Genomic DNA, 25,836 nt, shown 5'->3' with positions numbered 1-25,836 from the left:
CTCAATTCTTGCGCCACTCCTGTTCAACCTGTATATGCTCCCAATGAGCCAAATAATGAGAAAGAACCAAATTGCTTACCACAGCTATGCAGACGACACACAGATCTACTTAGCCCTATCACCTAACGATTACAGCCCCATTGACTCCCTGTGCCAATGCATTGATGAATTAAACAGTTGGATGTGCCAAAACTTTCTTCAGTTAAACAAAGACAAAACTGAAGTCATTGTGTTTGGAAACAAAGATGACGTTCTCAAGGTGAATGCATACCTTGACGCTAGGGGTCAAACAACTAAAAATCAAGTCAGGAATCTTGGTGTGTCTCTAGAGTCAGACCTCAGTTTCAGTAGTCATGTCAAAGCAATAACTAAATCAGCATACTATCATCTGAAACATATTGCAAGAATTAGATGCTTTGTTTCCAGTCAAGACCTAGAGAAACTTGTGCATGCTTTCATCACCAGCAGGGTGGATTATTGTAATGGACTCCTAACTGGCCTTCCCAAAAAGTCCATAAGACAGTTGCAGCTCATACAGAACGCTGCTGCCAGAATTCTGAGCAGAACCAGAAAATATGAACATATCACACCAGTCCTCAGGTCTTTACACTGGCTCCCAGTTACATTTAGGATTGATTTTAAAGTATTATTACTGGTATATAAATCACTCAATGGGCTAGGACCTCAATATATTGCAGATATGCTCACTGAATATAAACCCAACAGATCACTCAGATCATTAGGATCACATCAGCTAGAAATACCGAGGGTTCACTCTAAGCAAGGAGAGTCTGCTTTTAGCTATTATGCCAGCCGCAGCTGGAACCAGCTTCCAGAAGAGATCAGATGTGCTCCTACAGTAGTCACATTCAAATCCAGACTCAAAACACTTATGTTTAGCTGTGCATTTACTGAATGAGCACTGTGCCACTGTGTCCAACTGTTTGTACTGTATTTTATTCTATATTCTAAACTTATTTTTTTATTCTTATTTTTTTTTTTTTATTCTTATTTTAATCTCTTCTATGTAAAGCACTTTGAATTACCATTGTGTATGAAATGTGCTATATAAATAAACTTGCCTTTGTGGTGTTTTTACCCTTTCACAGAACACACTCCATGCGGTGTACACATCAACTTTATTTCTCTTCTTCACATTATTTTTAACACAATTTCTCACTAGAGTCCCTAGTGGTGCAGTTCCACATTAATGTGTTATAGTTAGCAATTACTATGAATTGAACATCAAGTATTGTATGCTTCTCAACACAACATCTCCCCAGTTACTCAAACATAATTTCTACTCTTAAGATCGTTACCTTATTCAAATCTTATTTACTCAAATAACAACTTATCTCAAAGAAGCATATTCACATGACCTCTTATGCATTCAAACAACAGTCAGTTTCGAATAGGCATTTCAAAGGAGCATAATGAAAGCTTCTAGTACTCTTTTATCCTTTTAACATAACAGAATAACATTAATCAAACATTTCAGGATTCAATATACATTCAATGTTTTTTTTAGATAGGGCAGTGATCCGCCTACACCCTTTACATATCCTCTTGGTCTGACTACTTCCTTTCTCTTCAGACACATTACTTCAACACATAGTCTTGGGTCCACAAAGGTGGTCGTCTCTGTCTTAAATCCCTATTCAAACCCACAGCAGTGTTCTCGATAGTACTGCCTCTTTCAGGTATTTCATCCTGTGCAGAGGTTTCCTCTCTTTCTGGGCATAATGAAAGACATGCTGAATTCCATCTTTTCCCATCACTTAAGAGGAAAGTACTCGGTCCTATTTGTTGTTGTACTGACAACGGATCAGTGAACCGGGCTTCTCCTTTTTTCACGTGAAAAGGCTTTCTCACTCTCACCTTATATCCAACCGCAATTTTAAGAAATTGAGATCCTCTTTTACGATCGGTGTATTGTTTACTTTTGTTCTGTCTTTGTGTCACACGAGCTCTGACCTGAGTAAATTGATCAGGGCTATCCTCAGGCAGAAGAACATTCAGCTTCGTCCTCATAGGTCGGCCTCTCAAGAGCAGAAAAGGGGTCTCACCTGTTGTAGCATGGGGTGTCGCTCGATAGCTCTTCAGCATGGTCAGGACTGCAGATTTCCAGGGCTTACGAGCCACTTCAGCTGCTTGAAGACACTCTTTAAGCACCCTGTTGAAACGTTCAATGGCCCCATTAGCCTGAGGGTGATAAACACTGGTCTTCATGTGCTTTATTCCTTGTGTTTTCACAAAATCAGCAAATTCAGACAAAGTGAACTGCGGCCCATTGTCTGTCGTAATGGTGCAGGGGTTTCCTTCTCGAGCAAAGATAGTGGTCAGAAATTTCAGAACAGTCTCTGTTGTTACTGATGAAGCAAAACCAACTTCTGGCCATTTGCTAAAATAGTCAATCAATGTTATTGCAAACTTACAGTCAGTAGCTCCCTTTTCGAACGGTCCTACTATATCAATAGCAACATGTTGAAATGGGCCATTTGGGAACTCCAATGGCTGCATTGGAGCTGTAAATGTTTTGGCTGATTTATCACTGGCCTGGCATGTCACACATGCGGATAGGATTGTGTGAACAAGATCGTCCATTCGCGGCCACCAATACAGCTCTCTCAGACGCTGTTTGGTTCGCACCAGCCCTTGATGTCCCTCATGTGCCAGGTGGATGAGGCGTTCCCGCAGTGCAATAGGAACAATCAACCGATTCTCTCTGAAAATCAACTGAGATTCAACAGCCAGCTCATGTCTAATCGGGAAGTATGGATGTAAGTCACTGGATACAGACTTTTGCAGTTTGGGCCAACCTGTCTGAATTGTCTGACGTAACTGAGACAGCTCTGGACAGTCCTCGCATTCAGCTTTAAGGTCCACTAGCGGCAACGCAGTCAGGAAGGGCTGAATTTCTGCGATTTCAGAAATCAAATCCTGCTCAATGGATACAGTGGTGTCTGTGTGGCTCAATGGTATATGGGAGAGACAATCCGCCACACAATTTTTACTACCTGGACGGTACTGTACATCATACTGGAAGCACAGGAGCCTAGCAGACCAATGAGCTACCTTCATGCCTGCTCTATTCATGCCCTTTGTGGAGAGAAGAGTAGTAAGGGCCTGATGATCAGTTCTTAGAGTGAAACGATGTCCCCACACATACGTTCTCCACTTTTCTACCGCCCAAACACACGCAAGCACCTCCTTCTCCACAGTAGAGTATTTCCTCTCAGACGGTGATAGCGTCCTGGATGCAAAGGCTACCACATGTTCGACACCATCAGGATGTAGCTGTGTCAGAACAGCACCAAGGCCGTAATCTGAGGCATCTGTAGTAATGAATGTGGGAAGGGAAGGATCATAAATAGAAAGAACAGGGCTGTCCAGCAGCATTCTCTTAAGCGTATTAAAGCTATCAACTGTCTCTTTACTCCACTGTAGTGGCGTTTTTGCATCAGCTCTGAGCATTTGCCTCAGCGGCTCAACCACAGTAGCATAGCCTGGGAGAAATTTGTTGAACCATGAAGTGAGCCCTAGGAACGAACGTAAAGCTACCATATCTGTAGGTCGAAGTGCTTCTGAAATGGCAGTAAGGTGGTCTGGGCTGGGATGTAATCCTTCTTTAGAAATTACATGACCCAGAAATGGAATGCTTGCTTGGTTGAAGGAGCTTTTATCAAAGTTAATCTGCAAGCCAACCTCGTCTAGCCTTTGACGAACATCTTGGAGGTGCTCATCATGGGCCACATTAGAATTACCATACACTATAATGTCATCCAAGTAATTCTTTACCCCTTCCAGCCCCTTTAGGACCATTTGCATCATTTTTTGGAAGGCTGACGGCGCTGAAGCTAGTCCAAACGGAACCCGAGTGAAACGGAAAAGGCCTTCGTGCGTTATGAACGCAGTCAGGTTACGACTGTCAGGATGGAGAGGCAGCTGGTGGTAAGCAGAGCTCAGATCAATTTGACTGTAATGTGAAGCAGCTGCAAGTTCTGTAAACAAATCATCCATGTGAGGTAATGGGTAGCAATCCATAATCACACTCTTATTGGGTTCACGGAGATCTACACAAAGTCTAATGTGTCCATTACGCTTAAGTACCACCACCAACGGACTAACCCATTCTGAAGCATCAACTGGTTCAGTTATGCCCGCTGTAAGGAGACGATTAAGCTCAGTGGACACCTCCTTACGGATGCTGAGAGGTAAGCGTCTCAATTTTTGACGCACTGGTGTCACTGTTGCATTAACTTGCACTTTGTGGATGAATCCTTTCACACATCCAAGGTGAGTAGCAGATACAGGTGATACTGTGTACACAGGGCTTGTGGAATGCTGAGTCATATGAAGAGGTGCAGGTGAGATTCCACATTCATTGTCTATGTACCTTACTTTTCCGCTTACAATATCCAGGTTCAGCAGTCTTATGAAATCTAACCCTAGCAAGGGAGATCCTGCTGTCACTACATAAAAAATAGCTGGAACTACATTGTCATTTGTTGATACACCCACTAATGCTGTTAAGCAGCCAATAACTGGTAGGTTCTCTTTTGCATAAGTGACAAGTTTAATTTTTGGCTTACTCAGGGTGCATTGTGAGAAATGTTTCTTATACACCATGGAGTGGTGGTGGCGTAGTGGCTAAAGCACAGGGCTGTTAATCAGAAGGTCACAGGTTCTAACCCCATGGCCACCACCATTGTGTCCTTGAGCAAGGCACTTAACTCCAGGTTGCTCCAGGGGGATTGTCCCTGTAATAAGTGCACTGTAAGTCGCTTTGGATAAAAGCGTCTGCCAAATGCATAAATGTAAATGTACACATCTTCTGGAAGTATGGAAACTGATGTGCCCGTATCTACAACCAGTTGTAACTTATGTTTCTGACCTCCTGATGCTTCAGTATTCAATTCAAAGGTGATCTTATCATTGGCTGTAACTTTCCCCCTCTGCCATACTTAGTATCCATACTAATGGCTTGTACCGACTTCATGGCAGTAGCAGTGGAATTACAGAGTAACGACGAATTTTTAACAGCAGCTTCCACTTGACATGCGATTGTAATCGCTTTCTCTAGAGTGAGGTCGTCCTCCAACAGTAATTTGTCCTTTACTGCAGTCAACGACGCATTTGCGATCAACTGATCACGGAGCATTTCACTCTCTATTTGCCCTAACGCACATGGGGATACTAACGCTCTTAAAGCAGCAACGTATTGCGTAACAGTCTCATCCACTCTTTGCACTTGCTGTCTAAACGTGTGTCGGCATGCGACTACGTTAACTTTAGGCACAAAGTGTTTCTGAAGTGCAGCCATTGCTACATCAAAATTCTCAGGAATGCTTAGGAGCCTTCTGGGTCCTGAAAGAAGTTTGGGAGACGGGGCGCGCACTTCCGGCAGGACGTTTGACGCTGGGGCTGAGAGCTGGGCTCAGGTTTAGGCGGAGATGTCTGTTGTCTGGGAACTGTAGGGGGATGCCCTCGGTGAGCAGACGGAGTGGGGGTCGCGCTGATGTGGTGATGAGGCATGATGTGAGATATGGCCTCCATCTGTTTCTTCACGGGCGAAAACTGCTGGGTGAAGTCCTCCACGGTGTCGCCGAATAGGCCGAACTGGGAGACGGGGGCATTGAGAAAGCGGGTTCAGCCTGAGATGACGTTCCTGGACCACGAGGGTGACCATTGTCTGCCCGAGTGCTCGTGCTGTGACCTTCGTAGCCCGAGGGCGAGGTCAGTTGCAGAGCGCAGTTCCTAAAACACGTCGGGGTCAGGAATTCCCAAGTGTAGCTCTTTAAATGCCTTGGCCTGGTGAACTTACAGGAGGGCCATGGCATGCAGGGCGGAGGTGGCCTGTCCAGTGGCGCTGTAGGCTTTGGCTGTCAGTGAAGACGTCATCCTACAGGCCTTGGGGGGAGCACCGGGCAATCCCGCCATGTGGTGGGGTTTTCCGGGCACAGGTGGATAGCAACTGCTCTATCCACCTGGGGTCATCCGTGTAGCCGTGGACCGCCCTGCCGACAAAAGTAGTGAGAGCGGATGAGCGAGGAGGTCATTTGCGGGCAAAAAAAGGTGCCCTCCACGAACTCGTCAGCTCATCTTAAGCTTCTGGGAAGAAAGGAACCGGAGAGGGGATGTGTGTGTGTGCTGTGAGCAGCGCCCTGAGCCGAGGAACCAATCATCTTGCCGTGAAGGCAGTGGAGAGGACAGAGAGTCCCATTCCAGCCACAAGCTCACGGCGGCCAGGGCAAGCATGTCGGCCATCTGGGCATCAGCCTCAGACTTGCCATGCCGACTTGAAGCCGGCAGCCCAGTCGAGTCTTCCGGATCAGACGCCGGAACGCTCTCCGATGCAGCGGCAAAGTCATCATCCAGCTTAGGGGGCGTGAGGGAGAAACCAGGCTGACGGAGAAGGTTAATGAATTGGAGACATGCTTCCGAATGCTAGTGGAGGTCTGTCAGAGAGTACCCTCATTAAAATAAATAAAAAGGTTAGTGGGTGCTACAAAGAGATGATTGAGTGTCTATTTCTATTACTACTATTTCCATTTGCCATAGTTAATACATGAAAGTATCATTTTAGAGGTATAATAATGATAACTGTTAAATGATGAAGAAACATTTACATTTCTGCATTTGGCAGATGCTTTTATCCAAATTGACTTACAGTGCACTTATTACAGGGACAATTCCCCCGGAACAACCTGGAGTTAAGTGTCTTACTCAAGGACACAATGGTGGTGACTGTGGGAATCGAACCAGCGACCTTCTGATTAACAGTTATGTGATTTAACCCACTATGCCGCCACCACTCCATTTGGATAAAAAATCATGAGAAATTAAAAGAACTTTGTGTATTTTACTGAGCAATTGTTTCAAAACACAAGAAAAGAGATTTGTTTGAATTTCCATTGTGCCTCTTTACGACTTTATTCTGTTTAAACTTTTACTTTTCTGTATATCTTCTACTTGATGTATATTATTTTATTAGATAGAATGGAAGTTCCTTCACCTGAGAAAGTGTAAGAAATGGAGAAGGTAGTAATAATAAATTATTAAAGGGATTATAACATATTAATAATAAGATAGGTGTTGTAAATGTAAAGCTCTGCATGAACAGAAGGCTAAAAATAAGTTGTATTGATTATATAGAGAATGTCGTAAAAAAAAAGGTAAATCTTGTGTTTTATTAAAGATTAGAAGGTTATTTGTATGTTGTTAGAATGGACAGAAGAAAGTATGTTGAGAATAGTTTTTTTGTTTTTAAATGGTGTGAGATGGGAAAGTTTGAAAGCCGTTAATATAATCAATTATTATAAATATCACTATTTTGAATGACTGAATAATAAATTAAATATATTATTGTGAGAATCTAAAACGAAAGAAGAAGAAATAGCTGTAATGAGATTAGAAACAGTGTCTAAGATTGATGTGTCTGCTTGAAACAGAAACACAAGAGCAGATTTTGAAGGAACATCTCCAAGTTGTTTTATTTTATTTTATTTTTGTTTTGTTTTGTTTTATTGTATTTGTATATGTAAAATGATGTGCTTTGACAATAATGTTAGAGTGATATCCTCTCCTCATCAATGATTAAAGATTGTAAATATTCAGAGGGCAATCTAAAGTTAAGAGTTTATACTGAAGAAAAGAGATTAAGTTGAAAATTCATCTGAAAGAATAAATGTAGGTTCATAAACTATCTAGAGACTATTATTGAATTACGGTGATGTTTTGAAATGAAGCTCCCTAGAAGCTTGACAGGGCTTTGTTCTGATGTTAGTCCCCACCATGATACATAGTTTTGTGTAACATTTGCTAAAGTAGCAGAAATAAAATCTGAATGGAAATTAATTATCTATAAATGAGTTCAATTTTAGCATGATTTACTTTTAATTTGGACAATTTTAATAGATTGATGAATTTTTAATAATGATGTACTGAAATAATTTTTACTGATGCCAATTTATTACGGATTGAGGACTGAGCGGTATCAAGACCAGTGGCAAGGGCCTCACCACACTAGAAACATGAATAAGAAGGTTTGAAAGGGGTTTAAGGAAGTGGATGAATGCTCTTAGCTTTACTAAAATAACTTATCACAGTATTAAATACCAAGTATTCTGTCACTGTGTTATCAGGGGATCATTAGAGGATTATATATAGATTGATTTTGGGGGTAGAGTTTTGAGAACCGTTGCAGACAAAGGAGTGCCTGACTTATTATAGAAGTATTAAACAAACATGGGAATGTTTGTATGATAATTCATTTAGAATGGAAGATGATTTATTACTTATGCTTTAATTGAACTCATGTACATTTGAAAAGTAATGAAGAAAAGAAAAGAAACGTGGTGGTGACTAAAGATTAAGATTGCTTGTCTTGTCTGTTTGTAACAATATAAATGGAATTGATTAAGAAATAGGGTTGACTAAAATTGGTATAATGATTGAAATAGCCATTTTTGTGAGGGGAATAATATTGTATTGTGTGTCACCGTTGATGAAATTATAGTTTTTATCAAAGCAATAACTAAGTAGATGACACTGATCAATGTGAATAGTCCAATGCAACAAAGACCAAACTGGGAGGAATCTGATTCCTCCAATGAAGATATGTATGAGGAATGACATGTTATATATTTGATTTTTTATTGATTTATATTGATATAATACTCTGAATTACTCTGATGCGGTCTGAAACTTTGGAAAACAATTGCGGCCTACAATAACAATGATGTAGAATGAAATATAGTATGACTTTATTAACTTTAAAAACACTGGAAGTACCGCTGGAGGGCCAGAGAATAAGAGATTAACAAGCACCTCAGAGCTGCACAGCAAGAGCAAGACTCTTCTGGTTGTTTAAAAACCCGCTGTCTGATCCTACACACTCCAGATAGCGCTCCAGACTACCGGAAATGTCTGTGAGTTCCTCTGGCACCGTGGGATGTATTGTATATTGAGAGAGAGCATATGAGGTTAATAAAAGTGTTGATGCTGCAAAAACAACAAAGGGCTTCCCTGGTTGTCTGGGCTGCAACAGCGATGATGAAGATGCTCGCAAATTTGGTTGCTTAGGAGACCTGGCTGGAGTCACTCAGCACACCCTGGATTCAAACTCTTTCAGTGTCTTTACTCGCTTAAGCCCCCGCTTGTCTTGGTGTCTCTCAAATTATGCATTCATTCAAATTAAACCCTAGACTCTAGAAGTTTGTGGCAGGGAATTAACATCATCACAGACTATAAACGGAATAAAAACTCCTGCCTCTCTCCCGGATGAGCTTAATACATTTTATGCTCGTTTTGAGGACAATAACACCGCCCTCGTGGAGAGAGTGTTCGCGGCTGACGCTACAGAGGTTGGTTCACTCTCTGTCTCTGTTGCGGATGTAACCCGATCCTTCCGATGGGAGAACATCCGTAAAGCCGTGGGTCCAGACGGCATTCCGGACCACATCATCAGAATCAACTGCCTGGTGTTTTTATGGACATTTTCAACCTGTCCCTCTCCCTGTCTGTAGTCCCCACATGCTTTAAAACATCAACCATTGTGTCTGTAACGAAGCAAGCCAAAATCACTTGTTAAATGACTGGTGTCCTTTTGCTCTGACCCCCATCATCAGCAAATGCTTTGAGAGGTTAATCAGAGATTACATCTGCTCTGTTCTGCCCCCCTCTTTGGACCCATTGCAGTTTGCCTACCGCAACAACCGCTCCACTGATGATGCCATTGCATCTACAATACACACTGCTCTCTCCCATCTGGAGAAAATGAACACATATGTGAGAATGCTGTTTGTAGACTACAGCTCAGCATTCAACACCATAGTGCCCTCCAAGCTTGATGAGAAACTCCGGGTTCTGGGCTTAAACAGCTTGCTGTGCAGCTGGATCCTGGATTTCCTGTCAGGCAGACGTCAGGTGGTTAGAATGGGCAGCAACATCTCATCACTGACCCTCAACACTGGAGCCCCACAGGGCTGTGTTCTCAGCCCACTGCTGTATTCCCTATACACACATGACTGTGTGGCAACACATAGCTCCAATGCCATCATTAAGTTTGCTGATGATACGACGGTGGTAGGTCTGATCACTGACAACGATGAAACAGGTGAACACTCTGACAGCCTGGTGTCAGGAGCACAACCTCTCCCTCAACGTCAGTAAGACTAAGGAGCTTGTAGTGGACTTCAGGAAGAAAGACGGAGAACACAGCCCCATCACCATTAATGGAGCACCTGTGTAGAGAGTCAGCAGTTTCAAGTTCCTCGGTGTCCACATTACTGAGGAACTCACATGGTCCGTCCACACTGAGGCCGTTGTGAAGAAGGCTCACCAGCGCCTCTTCTTCCTGAGACGGCTGAGGAAGTTTGGAATGAACCACCACATCCTCACACGGTTCTACACCAGCACTGTAGAGAGCATCCTGACTTGCTGCATCACTGCCTGGTACGGCAATAGCACCGCCCACAACTGCAAAGCCCTGGAAAGGGTGGTGCGAACTGCCAGAAACATCATCGGAGGGGAGCTTCCCTCCCTCCAGGACATCTATAACAGGCGGTGTGTGAAAAAAAAGCTCAGAGGATCATCAGAGCCACCGGAGTCATGGTCTGTTCTCACTGCTTCCATCAGGCAGGCGGTATCACATCAGGACCCGCACCAGCTGACTCCATGACAGCTTCTTCCCCCAAGCAATCAGACTTTTGAACACTTGATCTATCAGGATCAATAATCAGCACTGCACTTTATCTATAATCTCACACTGGACGGTCAAATATATTCTCCCCAATTCAACTACTGTATACATTACATACCCTCACCCATATTTTTTATTGTGTGTATTGTTTACTGTTCATGGTGTTGTGCAAGTATGTGTACATTTATGTAAATTGTGTTTATTGTAAATGGTACTGCTGAGTTATTCAGAACTGAACAAGACTTTCACCTACTGTTGCACTGGAGTACATGGTAGTGTGACAAAGTGATTTGATTATGGTGTTCAATGGAGATGTTTGAACAGTCACTAGTCATTGAAGCAGTACAATGGGTTTGGATAGTGGTTAAATGCCACAATATAAAACCCAAAAAGGGGGGGGGGGGTCAGTTTTAAAAGGGACAGATTATAAAGTTGAATACCCACCACAAACTGCTGCGCAACAAGTTTCATTTACCAGAAGCAAGAGGAACACAAGCTTGGAGCAAATCATGGTTTATTAAACGCATCAAGAATCTACAGATCAGTTGCAGAATGTGTCCTGCCTCATACTACTGACAACACTGGGTAAAGATGCCCCACTGATAGATCCTGTAGAATTGGTCTGGGTTAAGTCACCATTACCAGGCCCACCAAGCTCTGCCATTAGGAGCATCAACCAAGGTGGCATTGTTTTCAGAAGCATACTGGTTCAAGGTAGCGTTGCCATCAGGAGCATCATGGACCAAGGTGGCATTGTTTTCAGAAGCATACTGGGTCAAGGTAGCGTTGCCCTCAGGAGCATCATGGACCAAGGTGGCATTGTTTTCAGAAGCATACTGGTTCAAGGTAGTGTTGCCCTCAGGAACATCATGGACCAAGGTGGCATTGTTTTCAGAAGCATGCTGGGTCAAGGTAGCGTTGCCATCAGGAGCATCATGGACCAAGGTGGCATTGTTTTCAGAAGCATACTGGGTCAAGGTAGCGTTGCCCTCAGGAGCATCATGGACCAAGGTGGCATTGCCATGGGTCCAGGTACCATTGGCAGATGAATCAGGAGCTTAATTTAAAAATCACAATAAGAAGTTTCTTCAAACCAGGACTTATTGAAACACAGAAAGCAGTGCAATCTCTAACCTGTGAGATACTGACTGTAGGGGAAAATTAAACCCAGCATGTCAGATGGAAGGAACAAATACACACCTTTATCTTCTCGGACAACTCGCCTAGCAGCACTCCAGGATGAGTCAATAGAAGAACCATGTTCAACTGAAGAACCAAGAGCTGAAAACACAGAAGCTTGTAAACACAAATGTGGCATAACAGAATCAGTTTCAATATTACTCCCTGATAGCACACATTAAATCACCCAGATGTCCATTTGATGTGCATGTTTACATCTGGAGAGGTTTGGGTTTACATGGTTTGCTCATCTGCAATACACTTCCTCTTGGAAGTCAAAAGACTCCGATGTCTTGTACACATTTGTGATTTAAATGCAGAACAGCTCTTCACATGTTTAGTAGAACACAATGAGATCTGGTACTGCTTCAGACACAAAAATAAACTCACCATTCCACAGCAACTGATGACAAAGAGCCAGAACAATGGCAATTTTAACAGCACTCATGTTTGACCACAAGATGAACTACTATGAAAACCAATCCAGCTATACTGAAGTTTCAGTCAAACCAGGACTTTTATAGCCCAACAGAGAAATATTTGCATCACCTGGATGCCTCGTTAACTCATCCAGATCACCACTAATTAATGAGAGCCTTAATTGAAGTGTCACTTATTGTTATCCCATTTCTCTAACCTGAACTGATAGAAATATGATGATGACCCACAGTTAACAGCTCATGTATATGACTTTATTTATGTTGATTTGTTTCCTGTGGAACATGTGTGTATTCTCTGTCTATGTTCTCAATGTTCATAAATTGTATGTTTTGCTTACTGCACATTTCATGAATTTATAGTGGATATTGTCTACACAGTCTGAATATACAGAGTTGATTTGACAGTGAGTTCTAAAGATCAGATTTGAAAAACAAGTGTTTAAAGCAGTGCACACTGTTCCCAATGTGGCAATAGACCTTAGGCCGCTACAAGGACAGTGTAACTATAGTACGGCACACATTTACGACAAAGACTACGCCACCCTGGGAATTTCACCCAGGGAACTAAAGGACCAAATCTATTCTTACTCAATGAAAGGTCGGAGACATGAATAACATTACAAAAATATTCATCTTTATTAACAAAATTTAAGACAAAACTTTAAAATGAAAGAGGCCTTAGCCAAGGTGCCACTGGAGTTTATAAAAGAATTATGAACCTACAACAATCAAAGGACCTGGGGCTTTACGGCAGGGGCAGGCTACCAGAGATTATATCACACCTAAAATAGAGAATCACAGCATTCACAAGTGCACACTCACACCCAAAATCAGGATTTCAGTGACGAGCACTGCACACAGTCACCAGCCCCACTGTGAAAGAATAAAGCCGGCCTTCCTGCCTTTGGCACCCAAGTCCTGTGAACACATAAAATTAACACATTAGTGTTCAAAGTTTAAAGGGGTCATGACATGAGAAACCAAATTTGCCTTGATCTTTTGGTATATAAGAGGTCTTTGTATCATTAAAACGTCCTGCAAGTTTAATATTTTAAGACGTCCTCCCCATTCTAAACGAATCATTTATTTAATCAAGCTCAAAATACAGCTCGTTCTGGATTCATGGTTAGAAGTGACGTGTCGGTTAGAAGTGACGTAACAGCGTTTGCATATGACCGCCTCCAGCACAACATAACTACGCTATAAGCGCAAAGACAACTCACGCTCATTTCAGTATCGCCGTCGCCTCACAAGTGTTCAGTCGATGGACAGCGAGCTCTGACAGAGACTACTTGTGCACAGGAAAATTACGATGCCACACAGATGTGCTGTTCCTGGCTGTGGTCAAACAAAACCTCTGAATAAGCTGCCGAAAGATCCAGACGTCAGGGAAAAATGGATGCAGTTTATTTTTTGCGGATCGACCCAGTCACGGCAGTGTTAACTTAAGCGTTTGTTCTGTACATTTTAAGGATGACTGTTTTGAGAACAAATCTCAATATGATGCTGGCTTTGCCAGAAAACTGTTGCTCAAAGATAAGTCCGTGCCGACTATTCTGGGAACAACGACGGCACAAACTGTAAGTAATCTATTTTAAACTTTAAACTACTTTTTAAAGCGCAATTTCATTCATTATGAATAATCACAGTGTTTTTACTTAGTTTACTTGCATATTGTTCTGGCTGGAGCGTCAATAATTGATACATAGGCACTGACGTTAGCCAATCATAACAGTGGGCGTTAACACTGAAGTCTTAAATGGAAAACGCCCCCAAAACAGACTGTTTGAATCAGAGGATGAGAAACAGGGTGGGAAAAGGTCATAAATCACTAGATTTTAAAAGTTTTTCTTAAAAAAATATATTAATACTATAATTGCACCTAAGGGAACATAATAATACAATAAAAAAACCATGTCATGACCCCTTTAATACTACAAAACATTGGCACAACTTGGCTAAACTCAATTAAATGTATCAAAAACAAAAGAAACAAATTAAACTAGAAATTACCTACAAAATTACTACATGGAAACAGTGTCACCACTCCTCATAAGAGGTTACATAAAGCTCAGATCACAAGGACACTTGAAATAAAGAAAACAAACACATTACAATAAAAATCACATGCCACCATGTTGCTCTGGCATTACATCACCACATAAACAGCATTAGCCAGAGCATCCCCAAGCTAACACGTAGGACACTATTCAAAATAACACACACACACACACACACACACAACTCAAGCCAACCGAGAATACCAAACAAATCCATAAATTAAACCACAAGACAGACAATATTACAATAAACAAAAACAGAAGAGCAGTGTTATTCCAATGCAGAATGTAAAATATGCCCAGACTAGTCGTTTACACAAACGCTCCCGGTGTACCAGGAAGCGCAACGATGACGATACGCTGCAGATGTGTTCAAAGGCATGCACAATACAGCCTTAACAATGGACTAGTTTGCATGGACGATGCCGTTATACCAGGAAGCGCACCTAAAACAAAAACACAATATTACGACTGCTACCTTCAGCCCTTCGTCCCAAAATTAGCAAGCACCCCTATATACATACCGATGATGACAACACAGACGTACTTGAGGCATGCACAGCAGCGATAGCCATGAAAAGAACTGAAAGACCCGCACGTAAATTCCCACGGCTGCGACTCATATTACTGGGAATGGTAGTCAAGCAACCAACGCTTACTATCATACAAACAGCGGACATTCAGTTACCAAATTAGATACCAATAAAATGGGGAAAACAACTGCTCATACCTTTCTAAATGTCCACATCTGATGCCGGAAGAAGCAGCAATGCTGCGCTGGTGACGTAATTGTGACGTTGACAATGACACACATCCGAGAGACGAATCCTTGCCTTTTTATATCACAAGGGTGACAGCTAATCGACTTACGACCCAAATATGTTTATTAGGGAAGATAGCGGACTTCCCCACTACAATCTACCCCCCTTTTCTGTGTTGGCTTCCCGACGATCAAAAAAAGGAACCCTTGCAACCTAGACAGTAGATGGTTAATCCCAGGTCCTAAACCAAACTGAGATGGCACTAGACACTGGGCCAGAGGGACCCTCAACCTCCCTTTCCAACCCACTCACCGTGCGTGGAAGATGATACATATTAGAGTGCTGCCCTGCTGTAGTACGCCCAGTCCTGCGTAGTGCAACTGGCCCTTCACCAATGAAAACCGAAGGTGAGCTCAAGGATACCTCCTGTTCAACAACTAGAGGATTCACCTCTCCATTAATTGGCTCCCCTGATGTTACAGCAACAGGACCTGTACCACCTAACCATAACTCTTTTGGGAACTCGGATGACCCTAAACGTCCCAAACTCTCAGGTGCAATCTCTTGTGCAGGTTGCAGGGTCTCAGGCACAAACACCATCAAATCAGCATCATCCACCTCCTCATCTAGCAGGGAAACCCTTTGTCCACTAACTGGACCAATAGGCTGCTCACCAATCGGCGATTCTCTCCAGACCGGGTCTTCAAAAGTGAACGGTGAACACACCGTACCTTTTCCATTTCATCAACTGGTGCAATAGTGTAAACAACACCTCCCTCCTTTGGTGCCCTAATTGTGTGTATTGTTTACTGTACATTGTATATTGTATTGTGTAAGTATGTGTACATTTGTTATGTAAATTGTGTTGTGTAAATGTTGTTTATTGTAAATGGTACTGCTATGTTATTCGAACTGCACACAAGACTTTCACCAACTGTTGCACTTGTGTACACAGTGACAGTAGTGTGACAATAAAGTGATTTGATTTGATTATTGTAATGACAGGATTTCTGCCCATTGTAACAAAGTAAAACAAATTCATTAGAAATTGACTTGAGTACTATTAAAAGTACCCTCTTTTAAACTTACTCAAAGTATTTTTTTCTTCCAGTAAATGTAACAGAATAAATGTAGTGTGTTACTGTAACGGTTCAAAGGAAGTCACAAGAGCAGGATCTTCTTTGTGTATTTTGTGTTACTGTACTGGCAGAGTTTTTATAGTCAAAACAATTGAAAAAATACCTTTGCTGAAGAAGTAATCCAAAGTATTTAGAATACATTACTGACCTTGAGTAATCTAACGGAATACATTACAAATACCTTTTCCTGTATAATGTTGTAAAACAGTTTAAAGTATTTTAAAGATCGACAGCAGGACCGATTAATCAGATGTGGGTATTTTATTCACTCCAGTCCAGCAGGAGGCGGAAATTAACCGGAAGTTGTTTTATAAACCGACAGAAAACACCAGAAGAAGAAGAAAGCCCAAATAGTGCACTATATAGTGAATAGGGACGAATTCAAACACAGCTGCAGTTTGAGCGCTCAGTTCAGTACGTGTTCAATGTGTTTTACATTATTTGAGAGATTCATATTTTTGAGTTGCTTTTATATTTTGTTGTTGTTGTTATATATGTATATATTGTTTTTCTCTCTTTGGCGTTTTAATGAGTGTAAAATAAGTTTTTATCGACGCATGTCGCTTTGTTTTGTTACAGACGCTTTAAAAAATCCCTTTCAGGAGAAACAAACAGAAATGTGAGAATATTCTGCTTAAATGAGTCTTTAAATCCAGCGACTGACTGTAAATGAGTTCAATGAAGGTGATAATATATATTGGAGAGACGGGCACAAACAAACGCTTTTTGGTTTCCTCAAGTTTGTGTAAATACTTTTGGGATTACTGGTCATATGTAAGAGATGAACAAAACAACTAAAACACTTCAGAACAGGTTTATTTCCACTTTCTGTCTGTCTGTGGCTAAACTCATGTTTATATTTTAGTCCAGTTAGAAGACGTGTTGGTAAAGTTCAATCTTGACAAACTTTGACTTACGTTCCAGAAACGTCGCGCTAATGTCCTAAAAAGCGTCCCCTTAAAAAGAGGTTTCATATATATCATACTTAATTGACAAAATCTCTGTCAACAAAACGACAATTGACCACATCTGCTGAATATTACTCGAGTAAACGATGATTTAATAATATTTTCATCATTGTGATTTAAAGTTTATTTTTTGGGCACACGAGACAAATATATTTAAATAAATGTAAAACCATTTATTGTTATGTCCATTTCATGATCGAGTCGTTCTTTTGAACTGGTTCATTTTAGTGAACGAGTTGATCCAGTTCACCAAATCTGACCGAAATGTTTGAAAACCTCTCGAGTAGGGCTGGGCTGAACAATCACATTTTATTTTCAATCACATCTTTGGCTTCAAACAATTATGAAAACAATATAGTCAAGATTTCAGCAGCCTTTGTTGGACTGCTAAGCGGTGACATCACTGTGAGTATGTGTTTGTGTGGTAGCTTTCATATCAGCCCCATTCAACAATTACATAAAAGTTTGTCCTGGACAAGTGGATTTTTGAAGGGGCAAGTGAAAAATAAATTTTACTTGACCGAACAGACAAGCAGATCACAGCAGCTCTCGAGTCAACAGTACACTGAGTTGATCACAGCAGTTCTCGAGTCAACAGTACATTGAGTCGATCACAGCAGTTCTCGAGTCAACAGTACATTGATCCGAGGATAGCAGCTCTCGAGTCAACAGTACATTGAGTTGATCACAGCAGCTCTCGAGTCAACAGTACATTGATCCGAGGATAGCAGCTCTCGAGTCAACAGTACATTGAGTTGATCACAGCAGTTCTCGAGTCAACAGTACATTGAGTTGATCACAGCAGCTCTCGAGACAACAGTACATTGATCTAAGAATAGCAGCTCTCGAGTCAACAGTACATTGAGTTGATCACAGCAGCTCTCGAGTGAACAGTACATTGAGTTGATCACAGCAGCTCTCGAGTCAACAGTACATTGAGTTGATCACAGCAGCTCTCGAGTCAACAGCACATTGAGTTGATCACAGCAGTTCTCGAGTCAACAGTACATTGAGTTGATCACAGCAGCTCTCGAGTCAACAGTACATTGAGTTGATCACAGCAGCTCTCGAGTGAACAGTACATTGAGTTGATCACAGCAGCTCTCGAGTCAACAGTACATTGAGTTGATCACAGCAGCTCTCGAGTCAACAGTACATTGAGTTGCTCACAGCAGTTCTCGAGTCAACAGTACATTGAGTTGATCACAGCAGCTCTCGAGACAACAGTACATTGATCTAAGAATAGCAGCTCTCGAGTCAACAGTACATTGAGTTGATCACAGCAGCTCTCGATTGAACAGTACATTGAGTTGATCACAGCAGCTCTCGAGTCAACAGTACATTGAGTTGATCACAGCAGCTCTCGAGTCAACAGCACATTGAGTTGATCACAGCAGTTCTCGAGTCAACAGTACATTGAGTTGATCACAGCAGCTCTCGAGTCAACAGTACATTGAGTTGATCACAGCAGCTCTCGAGTCAACAGCACATTGAGTTGATCACAGCAGTTCTCGAGTCAACAGTACATTGAGTTGATCACAGCAGCTCTCGAGTCAACAGCACATTGAGTTGATCACAGCAGTTCTCGAGTTAACTGTACATGGAGTCGTTTCTCAGCAGTCTTTAGCCTTGAGTTTCTCGTAGTCAACAGTGCACTGATCACAGGACATCAGCTCTCGAGTCAGCAGTACATTGAGTTGATCACAGCAGTTCTCGAGTCAAAAGTACATCAAGTCGTTTGCATATGGTTTTGTTGAATGTGTCTTCTATGAGTGCGTATTCTACGATGCCGATGTATTAGTATTATGTGTCGTGGCGTCATTACGTGATGATGTAAAAGAACTGGTGAATAATATTTTAACTGGTTCATTGAAGCAAACCGTCCGAAACAACGGGTTTGGCGACACCTAGTGGTGTGGATGCTGCTTCATTCAAAATCGATAGTTTTCAGTTACAGATGCCACTGTAGAAATTCACTATTCACAATCAGCCATGATTCATTTAATCCATGAGTGAAAGTGTCCAATAAAAAGACGGTTAATGAGATTAAGCAAGTAGTATTTCAGTTGGTCATGTGATTCTAAAATGGCCACCCCATGAGGGCACCCCTGCCCCATGTAGAATAAAACAGCTTTTATAAGGTCACTGATATGACTAGAGTCCTCATCTTATGTGAGCGGTCATGATTTTATACATATGTTTAAAAATTACAATTTCTTTATGAGTAAAACTTTATTAGTGGGGGAAAATAACTGACTGCACCTTTAACACATACAACAATATTAATATAATGTTAAGATAATCTACTAGCTACAGTGCTGTTACGAAAATATCAGAAAATGCTACGTCCGAAAGAACAGGTTTGCGGAAAATAATCTGACTTTCCATCACTAACACAGACCCACAATTCACCTCCCTCAGTGTAAAAAACAAAACCTTTCTCTATGAAAGAAATGGGAAGATCACGAGACTCCAGCATCCTGTGGCTCATCTGCTGCATAACACCACACTTCAGGAAGTTTCTGTGGTTCTGTAGCTAACCAATTGTACCGTATAAAAAACAAACTGGTTTTGTTTAACAGCAGTTCTTGTGTATAATCATTAAATGTTCAGTCTTTTTGAGTTTGATGAATGTTAGTCCATTATAATGATGATGTTTGTGTGTTCAGATGTTCATCATGAGAGAGCAGGTGGATGTGATTCACGCTGGAGAACAGCAGATGCTGCAGACACCAGTGAAGATTGAAGTGAAGCAGGAGATAAAAGAAGAAAACACAACAGAGGAACAACAGACTGATGAAGATGATGATGAAATCAAAGCAGAAGAACAACAGAGTGATGAAGATGATTTTATTCCTTCAGGTATGTTTCTTCCTTTAATGTTTGTAACAGTATAAAGGATGGTCTAGGAGGAGGCGGGAACCGGATGAAGCGTCAAAGTCATATTTTAATGAAAACTTAAACACACAATACAGCTGCGTGTGGCTCTCTCTCGACCTGCCCCATCCGGCTGCATTTATCCGTCTCCTCAGCTGATTAGCCAGATTGGGGCCGGGTGTGTATGTTGTTTTACACTTTAATCACAATCAACTGTCATGTCAGGATGAGTTTTATCAAAGTCTTTATTGTAATTTTAAAAGTGCTCAGTTTTCAAACTTTTTAACTTTTAAAAAGGTGCAATTTTAATTTGAAAAAGTCATTACAGTCCTTCAGAAACAGAGACTCTGGATTTGGGTTTCTGCTTAAAGTCCTTAAAGATGGCTTTAAGTCTGAAGTCAATTTAAAGTTATTTTTCAGATTATTCACTTGGTATAACTAATATGTGTACTCCATCTTAAACTACATGTTTTCATTTGACTTCACTCATGCTGGAGAAGACTTTACAGAGAGGTTCGACGGTCCCATCTTCAAAACAAGATCTCGGTCAATAATGTTGTGATGTTGCATAAAGTTGTCGAAACAATGTGTGGTCGAGTGCCACTTTCTCTCAGGGAGAGAAAGTGGTAAGGGTGCTTGCACCTGGGCTAAATGATGTCTTAACACCTGTCTCTAATTCCAGTGAGCATGTTCTTTTCAAGTTCCAAGTTATTTGTATTTATATAGCATTAAACAGCATTAAGGCTGACCAAAGTGCTGTACAATACAAAATGATGAATACAAAGTTCTAAAAACACACAACAATTTAAAACCAGAACATTACATACTAAAATAGGACCCACAACCGAAAAGACTCTCCCTCCTCTACTCTTGAGTGTGGGATATTGAGGAGATATTGATCACTGGATCTCAGACTTCATGGTGGATTGTAAGGATGTAGTAAGTCTGATAAGTAACTGGGAGTTGGTTGTGTAATGACTTGTAAACAAACAATACATTTTTAAAATCAATTCTAGCTTTATCCGGCAGCCAGTGAAGTGATTTTCAAATGGGGGTAACATGATCGTACTTCCGACCTCCTTTTAGAAATGTTTCTGCTGCATTTTGAACAAATTGAAGTTGAGCTGTAAGAGATTTTGAAATTCCACAATAGAGAGAATTACAGTAGTCCAGACGAGAAGTGATGAAAGCATGAACTGCTATCTCCAAAGGTTTCTCCGACAAAAAGGGTTTAACTTTAGAGAGTAGATGTAGCTGAAAGAAACTGGAACCTATGACAGCACTAATATGTTTGTCAAATTTCAGCTGGCTATCAAACTGGACACCCAGATTCTGTACTTGAGGAGAGAGGAAAGCATTGAGATTAATGCATTCAGCATTACTAACATCAAAATTATCTGTAGGACCAAAGACAATCACTTCTGTCATCTTTATTCAAAAACAAGAAGTTTTTGTCTAGGCAACCTTTTAATTCCTCCAGGCAAGCTAGAAGAGATTGTAATGCAATGTGATCATTTCGTTTAACCGGTAAGTAGATTTGAGTGTCATCAGCGTAGAAGTTGCGCTTTCTGATTTTGGAACCCAGAGGGAGCATGTAAAGAGAAAAAAAGAGCTGGCGACTGAAATCTGTGTTCTCCGGAGGTCACATTTGCCGGCTGAATATGTCATCGAGGCTGTCTCATTTTAGAAAAGCACTTCGAACGCAGTCTTCGAATTTTACCTTCTTTCACAGGAATTCGGAGGATGCATGAGGTGTATCCTTTGTGGGCACTCACAACCCATGTCTAAAAAAAAAAAAACAACCACTAGGCATTTTCCCGGTAGGCCGATGCAGTTTGGGGCCGATCAGGGGTGGACTAGCCAGTGGGAGAACCGAGTGGGCCGGTGGATTCACCACGAAACGTGCCGAATGGGACACAATAAGCAAAAATGAGCCACCGCATTATGCAGAACGGAGCACAAAACGGCGCTGCAATATGCAGAAAATCTATATTTTAGTTAATTCTTCTAAAACTGTAATAAATGATGACACAGAAAGCAGAACTCAGCAGCATCCAGTCAACCATCTTTCTTAATTTCAAAGTGCGCTTTTTACCCCCTTAAATCTCACATGCTCCACATCTATCATGTGGAGGCTTGAGTAATCTGAAACCGTATCTGTATCACATTCTGTAATAATATAGTAATGAAAAATTATTTTGTCAAGATTTAGCATTTTTACACCTATTTCTTTTTTCACCTTGATGTTTTTGTTATCCATTCACTGTTCATTGTAGAGCTGATGGATGTGAAAGAGGAACGTGAAGAACTGAATGAAGTGGAGGAGGAACATCGTGATTTCATAACTGGAGAAAAATCTTTGAGTGGCCCGAAGAATAAAAATAATTTCTCACCAAATAATCCTCAAAGGAGAGCAGCCAAGAAATCTTTCACCTGCTCTCAGTGTGGAAAGAGTTTTACATGTCAAAGAGATGTTAATATACACATGAGAGTTCATACTGGAGAGAGACCTTACCCGTGCCATCAGTGTGGAAAGAGTTTCACACTTAAAGGCAATCTTGATAGACACATGAGTGTTCATACTGGAGAGAGACCTTACCCGTGCCATCAGTGTGGAAAGAGTTTCACACTTAAAGGCAATCTTGATAGACACATGAGTGTTCATACTGGAGAGAGACCTTACACATGCCATCAGTGTGGAAAGAGTTTCACAATTAAAGGCAATCTTGATAGACACATGAGAGTTCATACTGGAGAGAAGCCTTACACGTGCCATCAGTGTGGAAAGAGTTTCAAATGTAAAACAGATCTTAATATACACACGAGAATTCATACTGGAGAGAGACTTTACATGTGCTATCAGTGTGGGAAGAGTTTCACAATTAAAAGCCGTCTTAATACACACATGAGAGTTCATACTGTAGAGAAGCCTTACCCGTGCCATCAGTGTGGAAAGAGTTTCACACGTAAAAGAGATCTTAATATGCACATGAGATTTCATACTGGAGAGAGACCTTACATATGCCATCAGTGTGGAAAGAGTTTCACAATTAAAGGCAATCTTGATACACACATGAGAGTTCATACTGGAGAGAGACTTTACACGTGCCATCAGTGTGGAAAGAGTTTCACATGTAAAAGAGATCTTAATATACACATGAGAGTTCATACTGGAGAGAGACCTTACACGTGCCATCAGTGTGGAAAGAGTTTCACAATTAAAGGCAGTCTTGATAGACACATGAGAGTTCATACTGGAGAGAGACCTTACTCATGCCATCAGTGTGGAAAGAGTTTCACACGTAAAAGCCATCTTGATAGACACATGAGAGTTCATACTGGAGAGAGACCTTACACATGCCATCAGTGTGGATAGACCTTTATTACAGCCAGCGACTTGAATAAGCACCAAATAATTCACACTGGAGAGAAACCATACAAGTGCCCACATAGTGACAGCAAGTAAGAATCATCTTCTGGTCCAATGATATCAAGTAAATAGTGAATGTGTGAATAAAGCATATGTGCCTCCTAACCAAACTATTGCATGTGCAGCCGTGTCTTAAGATGAGACCATCCTGCAGTGCAACGAATGCAGTGTTAAAATGACATGAAAGTTAACATCACTGAATACTGACTATTCACACAATGCCTAAATAAAACTATAAATACATATATTTGCTTAAAAACGCAAGTGTCTTCCATAACTTACATTTTCTTTATTTCATATCTATAAAAGTTTCCTATCACAGGATATTTATTTCTTTATGACAAGAGGAATGAGTGTTATATTCATACAGATAAATACTGTATTACGTTGATTTTATGTGCAACAATGGTGAATCATCAGTATCCCACATGTGTGTACAGATTCATATTATACATGCTATTTCTGACCTGATTTACATCTGACATTGTTATTGGATGAAGAAACAATGTGGAAGTAAACTATAGCAAGTTTAACACATGAACAGTGTGATATGGATATTGTCATTTGGGTGATTTACTGAAATTATTATTAAGTTGTGCATCAATTTAGACTCATTAAGTACCTGAGAAAATAATTATGTGTAGCTTATTTTTAGCTTATGTGTTATGTGTAGCTCAATATGTGTTTGACAGCCAGTTGTGTCATGACATTTCAGTGTGATAATAATGAATCCTGTTGTAGATTTTTCTGATTTGTTGCATTCTCTCTTTTATATATGAAAAATAAAACAAATTAGAATTTTTTGTGCCAAGAGTGGCATAAAGTCAATGTGAAAGACTGGTAGAGAGCATGCCAAGACTGATTGAAGATCAGGATTATTCCAGCAAATATTGATTTCTGAACTCTTTCTAAGTCAAAACATTAGTATTGTGTTGTTTAAAAATGAATGTGAACTTGTTTTCTTTGCATTATTGGAGGTCTGAAAACATCTTTTGTGTTATTTTGACCCGTTGTCATTTTCTGCAAATAAATGCTCTAAATTAAAATATTTATATTTGGAGAAATGTTGTCTGTATTTTATAGAATAAAACAGAAATGTTCTTTTTACTCAAACACACACCTATAAATAGTAAATCCAGATAAATTGACCATTTGGAGTGGTCTTTTAATTTGATCCAGAGCTGATTAATTTCAAAGGTCATATTAGAAAAAAAATTATTATGATCTAATGTGAATCTTCTTGATAAAATGGCTTGAAAGAACATATATATAGCTGACAATTTACACAAGGTTTATTTCTATTTCTTCTGCTCCAAACTTACTTTAAATATTACTTAAAATATGGTACAACAGCAACCTTCTTGGGGGTTGGAAGAAAGCAAAACTTTACCAAGGGAAATGTTTACTTGAATATTCAAGAAGTAATTAGGAAAGAACTGTGGAGTCCCGGAAGAAGGTTTTTTAAACATATGACACTAAACTGAAAATGATTTTTAGACCCATGGGTCAGCAGCACATCTGGAGAAAGATGACGAGAAGATGACGTCCTGTTATGGGGGAAACAGCTATCCTGACTATGTGACTGTGATGTGTCGTTTCCTCCTGAAAGAATAGGAAACACCTAAAGTGCATGTGCAAACTTGTGCAAAAAAGTACGGGACAGTACAATAAATTACTAAAAGGAACAGGACAATAGACACAGTAAGAGACAGTGCAGTGCCGACCAGTACACATTTGTAATCTGAGTAGTGCAAAAAGATGACACTTTCTAAAATGTAAACATAACATACTATGAAATAGTGTTCTATGGACATAGCAGTTATTGAGGAAGCAGCCAGGTATAAAGTGACAATGAATTAAAGTGCAAATCTGGACATGTGCAAAAGTTGGATGGTGTACAGGTGTGTGTGTGTGTCAGTCCAGTCCCTGAGTATTGAGGAGTCTGATGGCTTGGGGGAAGAAGCTGTTACACAGTCTGGCCGTGAGGGCCCGAATGCTTCGGTACCTCTTGCCAGACGGCAGGAGGGTGAAGAGTTTGGGTGTGTGGGGTCATCCAAAATGCTGGTTGCTTTGCAGATGCAGCATTTTATGTAAATGTCTTTGATGGAGGGAAGAGAAACCCCGATGATCTTCTCAGCTGTCCTCACTATCCTCCGAAACGGTGCAAGTCCCAAACCAGGCAGTGATGCAGCTGCTCAGGATGCTCTCAATAGTCCCTCTATAGAATGTAGTGAGGATGGGGGTGGGAGATGTGCTTTCCTCAGCCTTCGAAGAAAGTAG

At 40.8% G+C, this 25,836-nt stretch overlaps 1 protein-coding gene across 6 annotated transcripts in view; it reads left to right on the top strand.

The window, feature by feature from the left end:
* Nucleotides 1-25,836, top strand: part of LOC127624947 (gastrula zinc finger protein XlCGF57.1-like) — a 213,961-nt gene that overhangs the window by 44,440 nt on the left and 143,685 nt on the right. The window contains exon 3 of one of the 6 annotated variants that reach the window (XM_052099883.1): nt 19,919-20,111. The exons of 4 other annotated variants lie outside the window; for them this stretch is intronic. In XM_052099883.1, the coding sequence (XP_051955843.1) occupies nt 19,919-20,111 (193 nt within the window). Of the gene's footprint in view, nt 1-16,610; nt 16,696-19,918; nt 20,112-25,836 lie in introns of those variants that run through there. One more of the 6 variants, XM_052099896.1, reaches the window with a different exon arrangement.

The sequence above is a fragment of the Xyrauchen texanus genome, chromosome 31 (genome assembly GCF_025860055.1).
Source record: "Xyrauchen texanus isolate HMW12.3.18 chromosome 31, RBS_HiC_50CHRs, whole genome shotgun sequence".
Lineage (NCBI taxonomy): Eukaryota > Metazoa > Chordata > Actinopteri > Cypriniformes > Catostomidae > Xyrauchen > Xyrauchen texanus.
The sequence above is the reverse complement of the archived record's forward strand: the minus strand, read 5'-3'. Positions and strand labels throughout refer to the sequence as shown.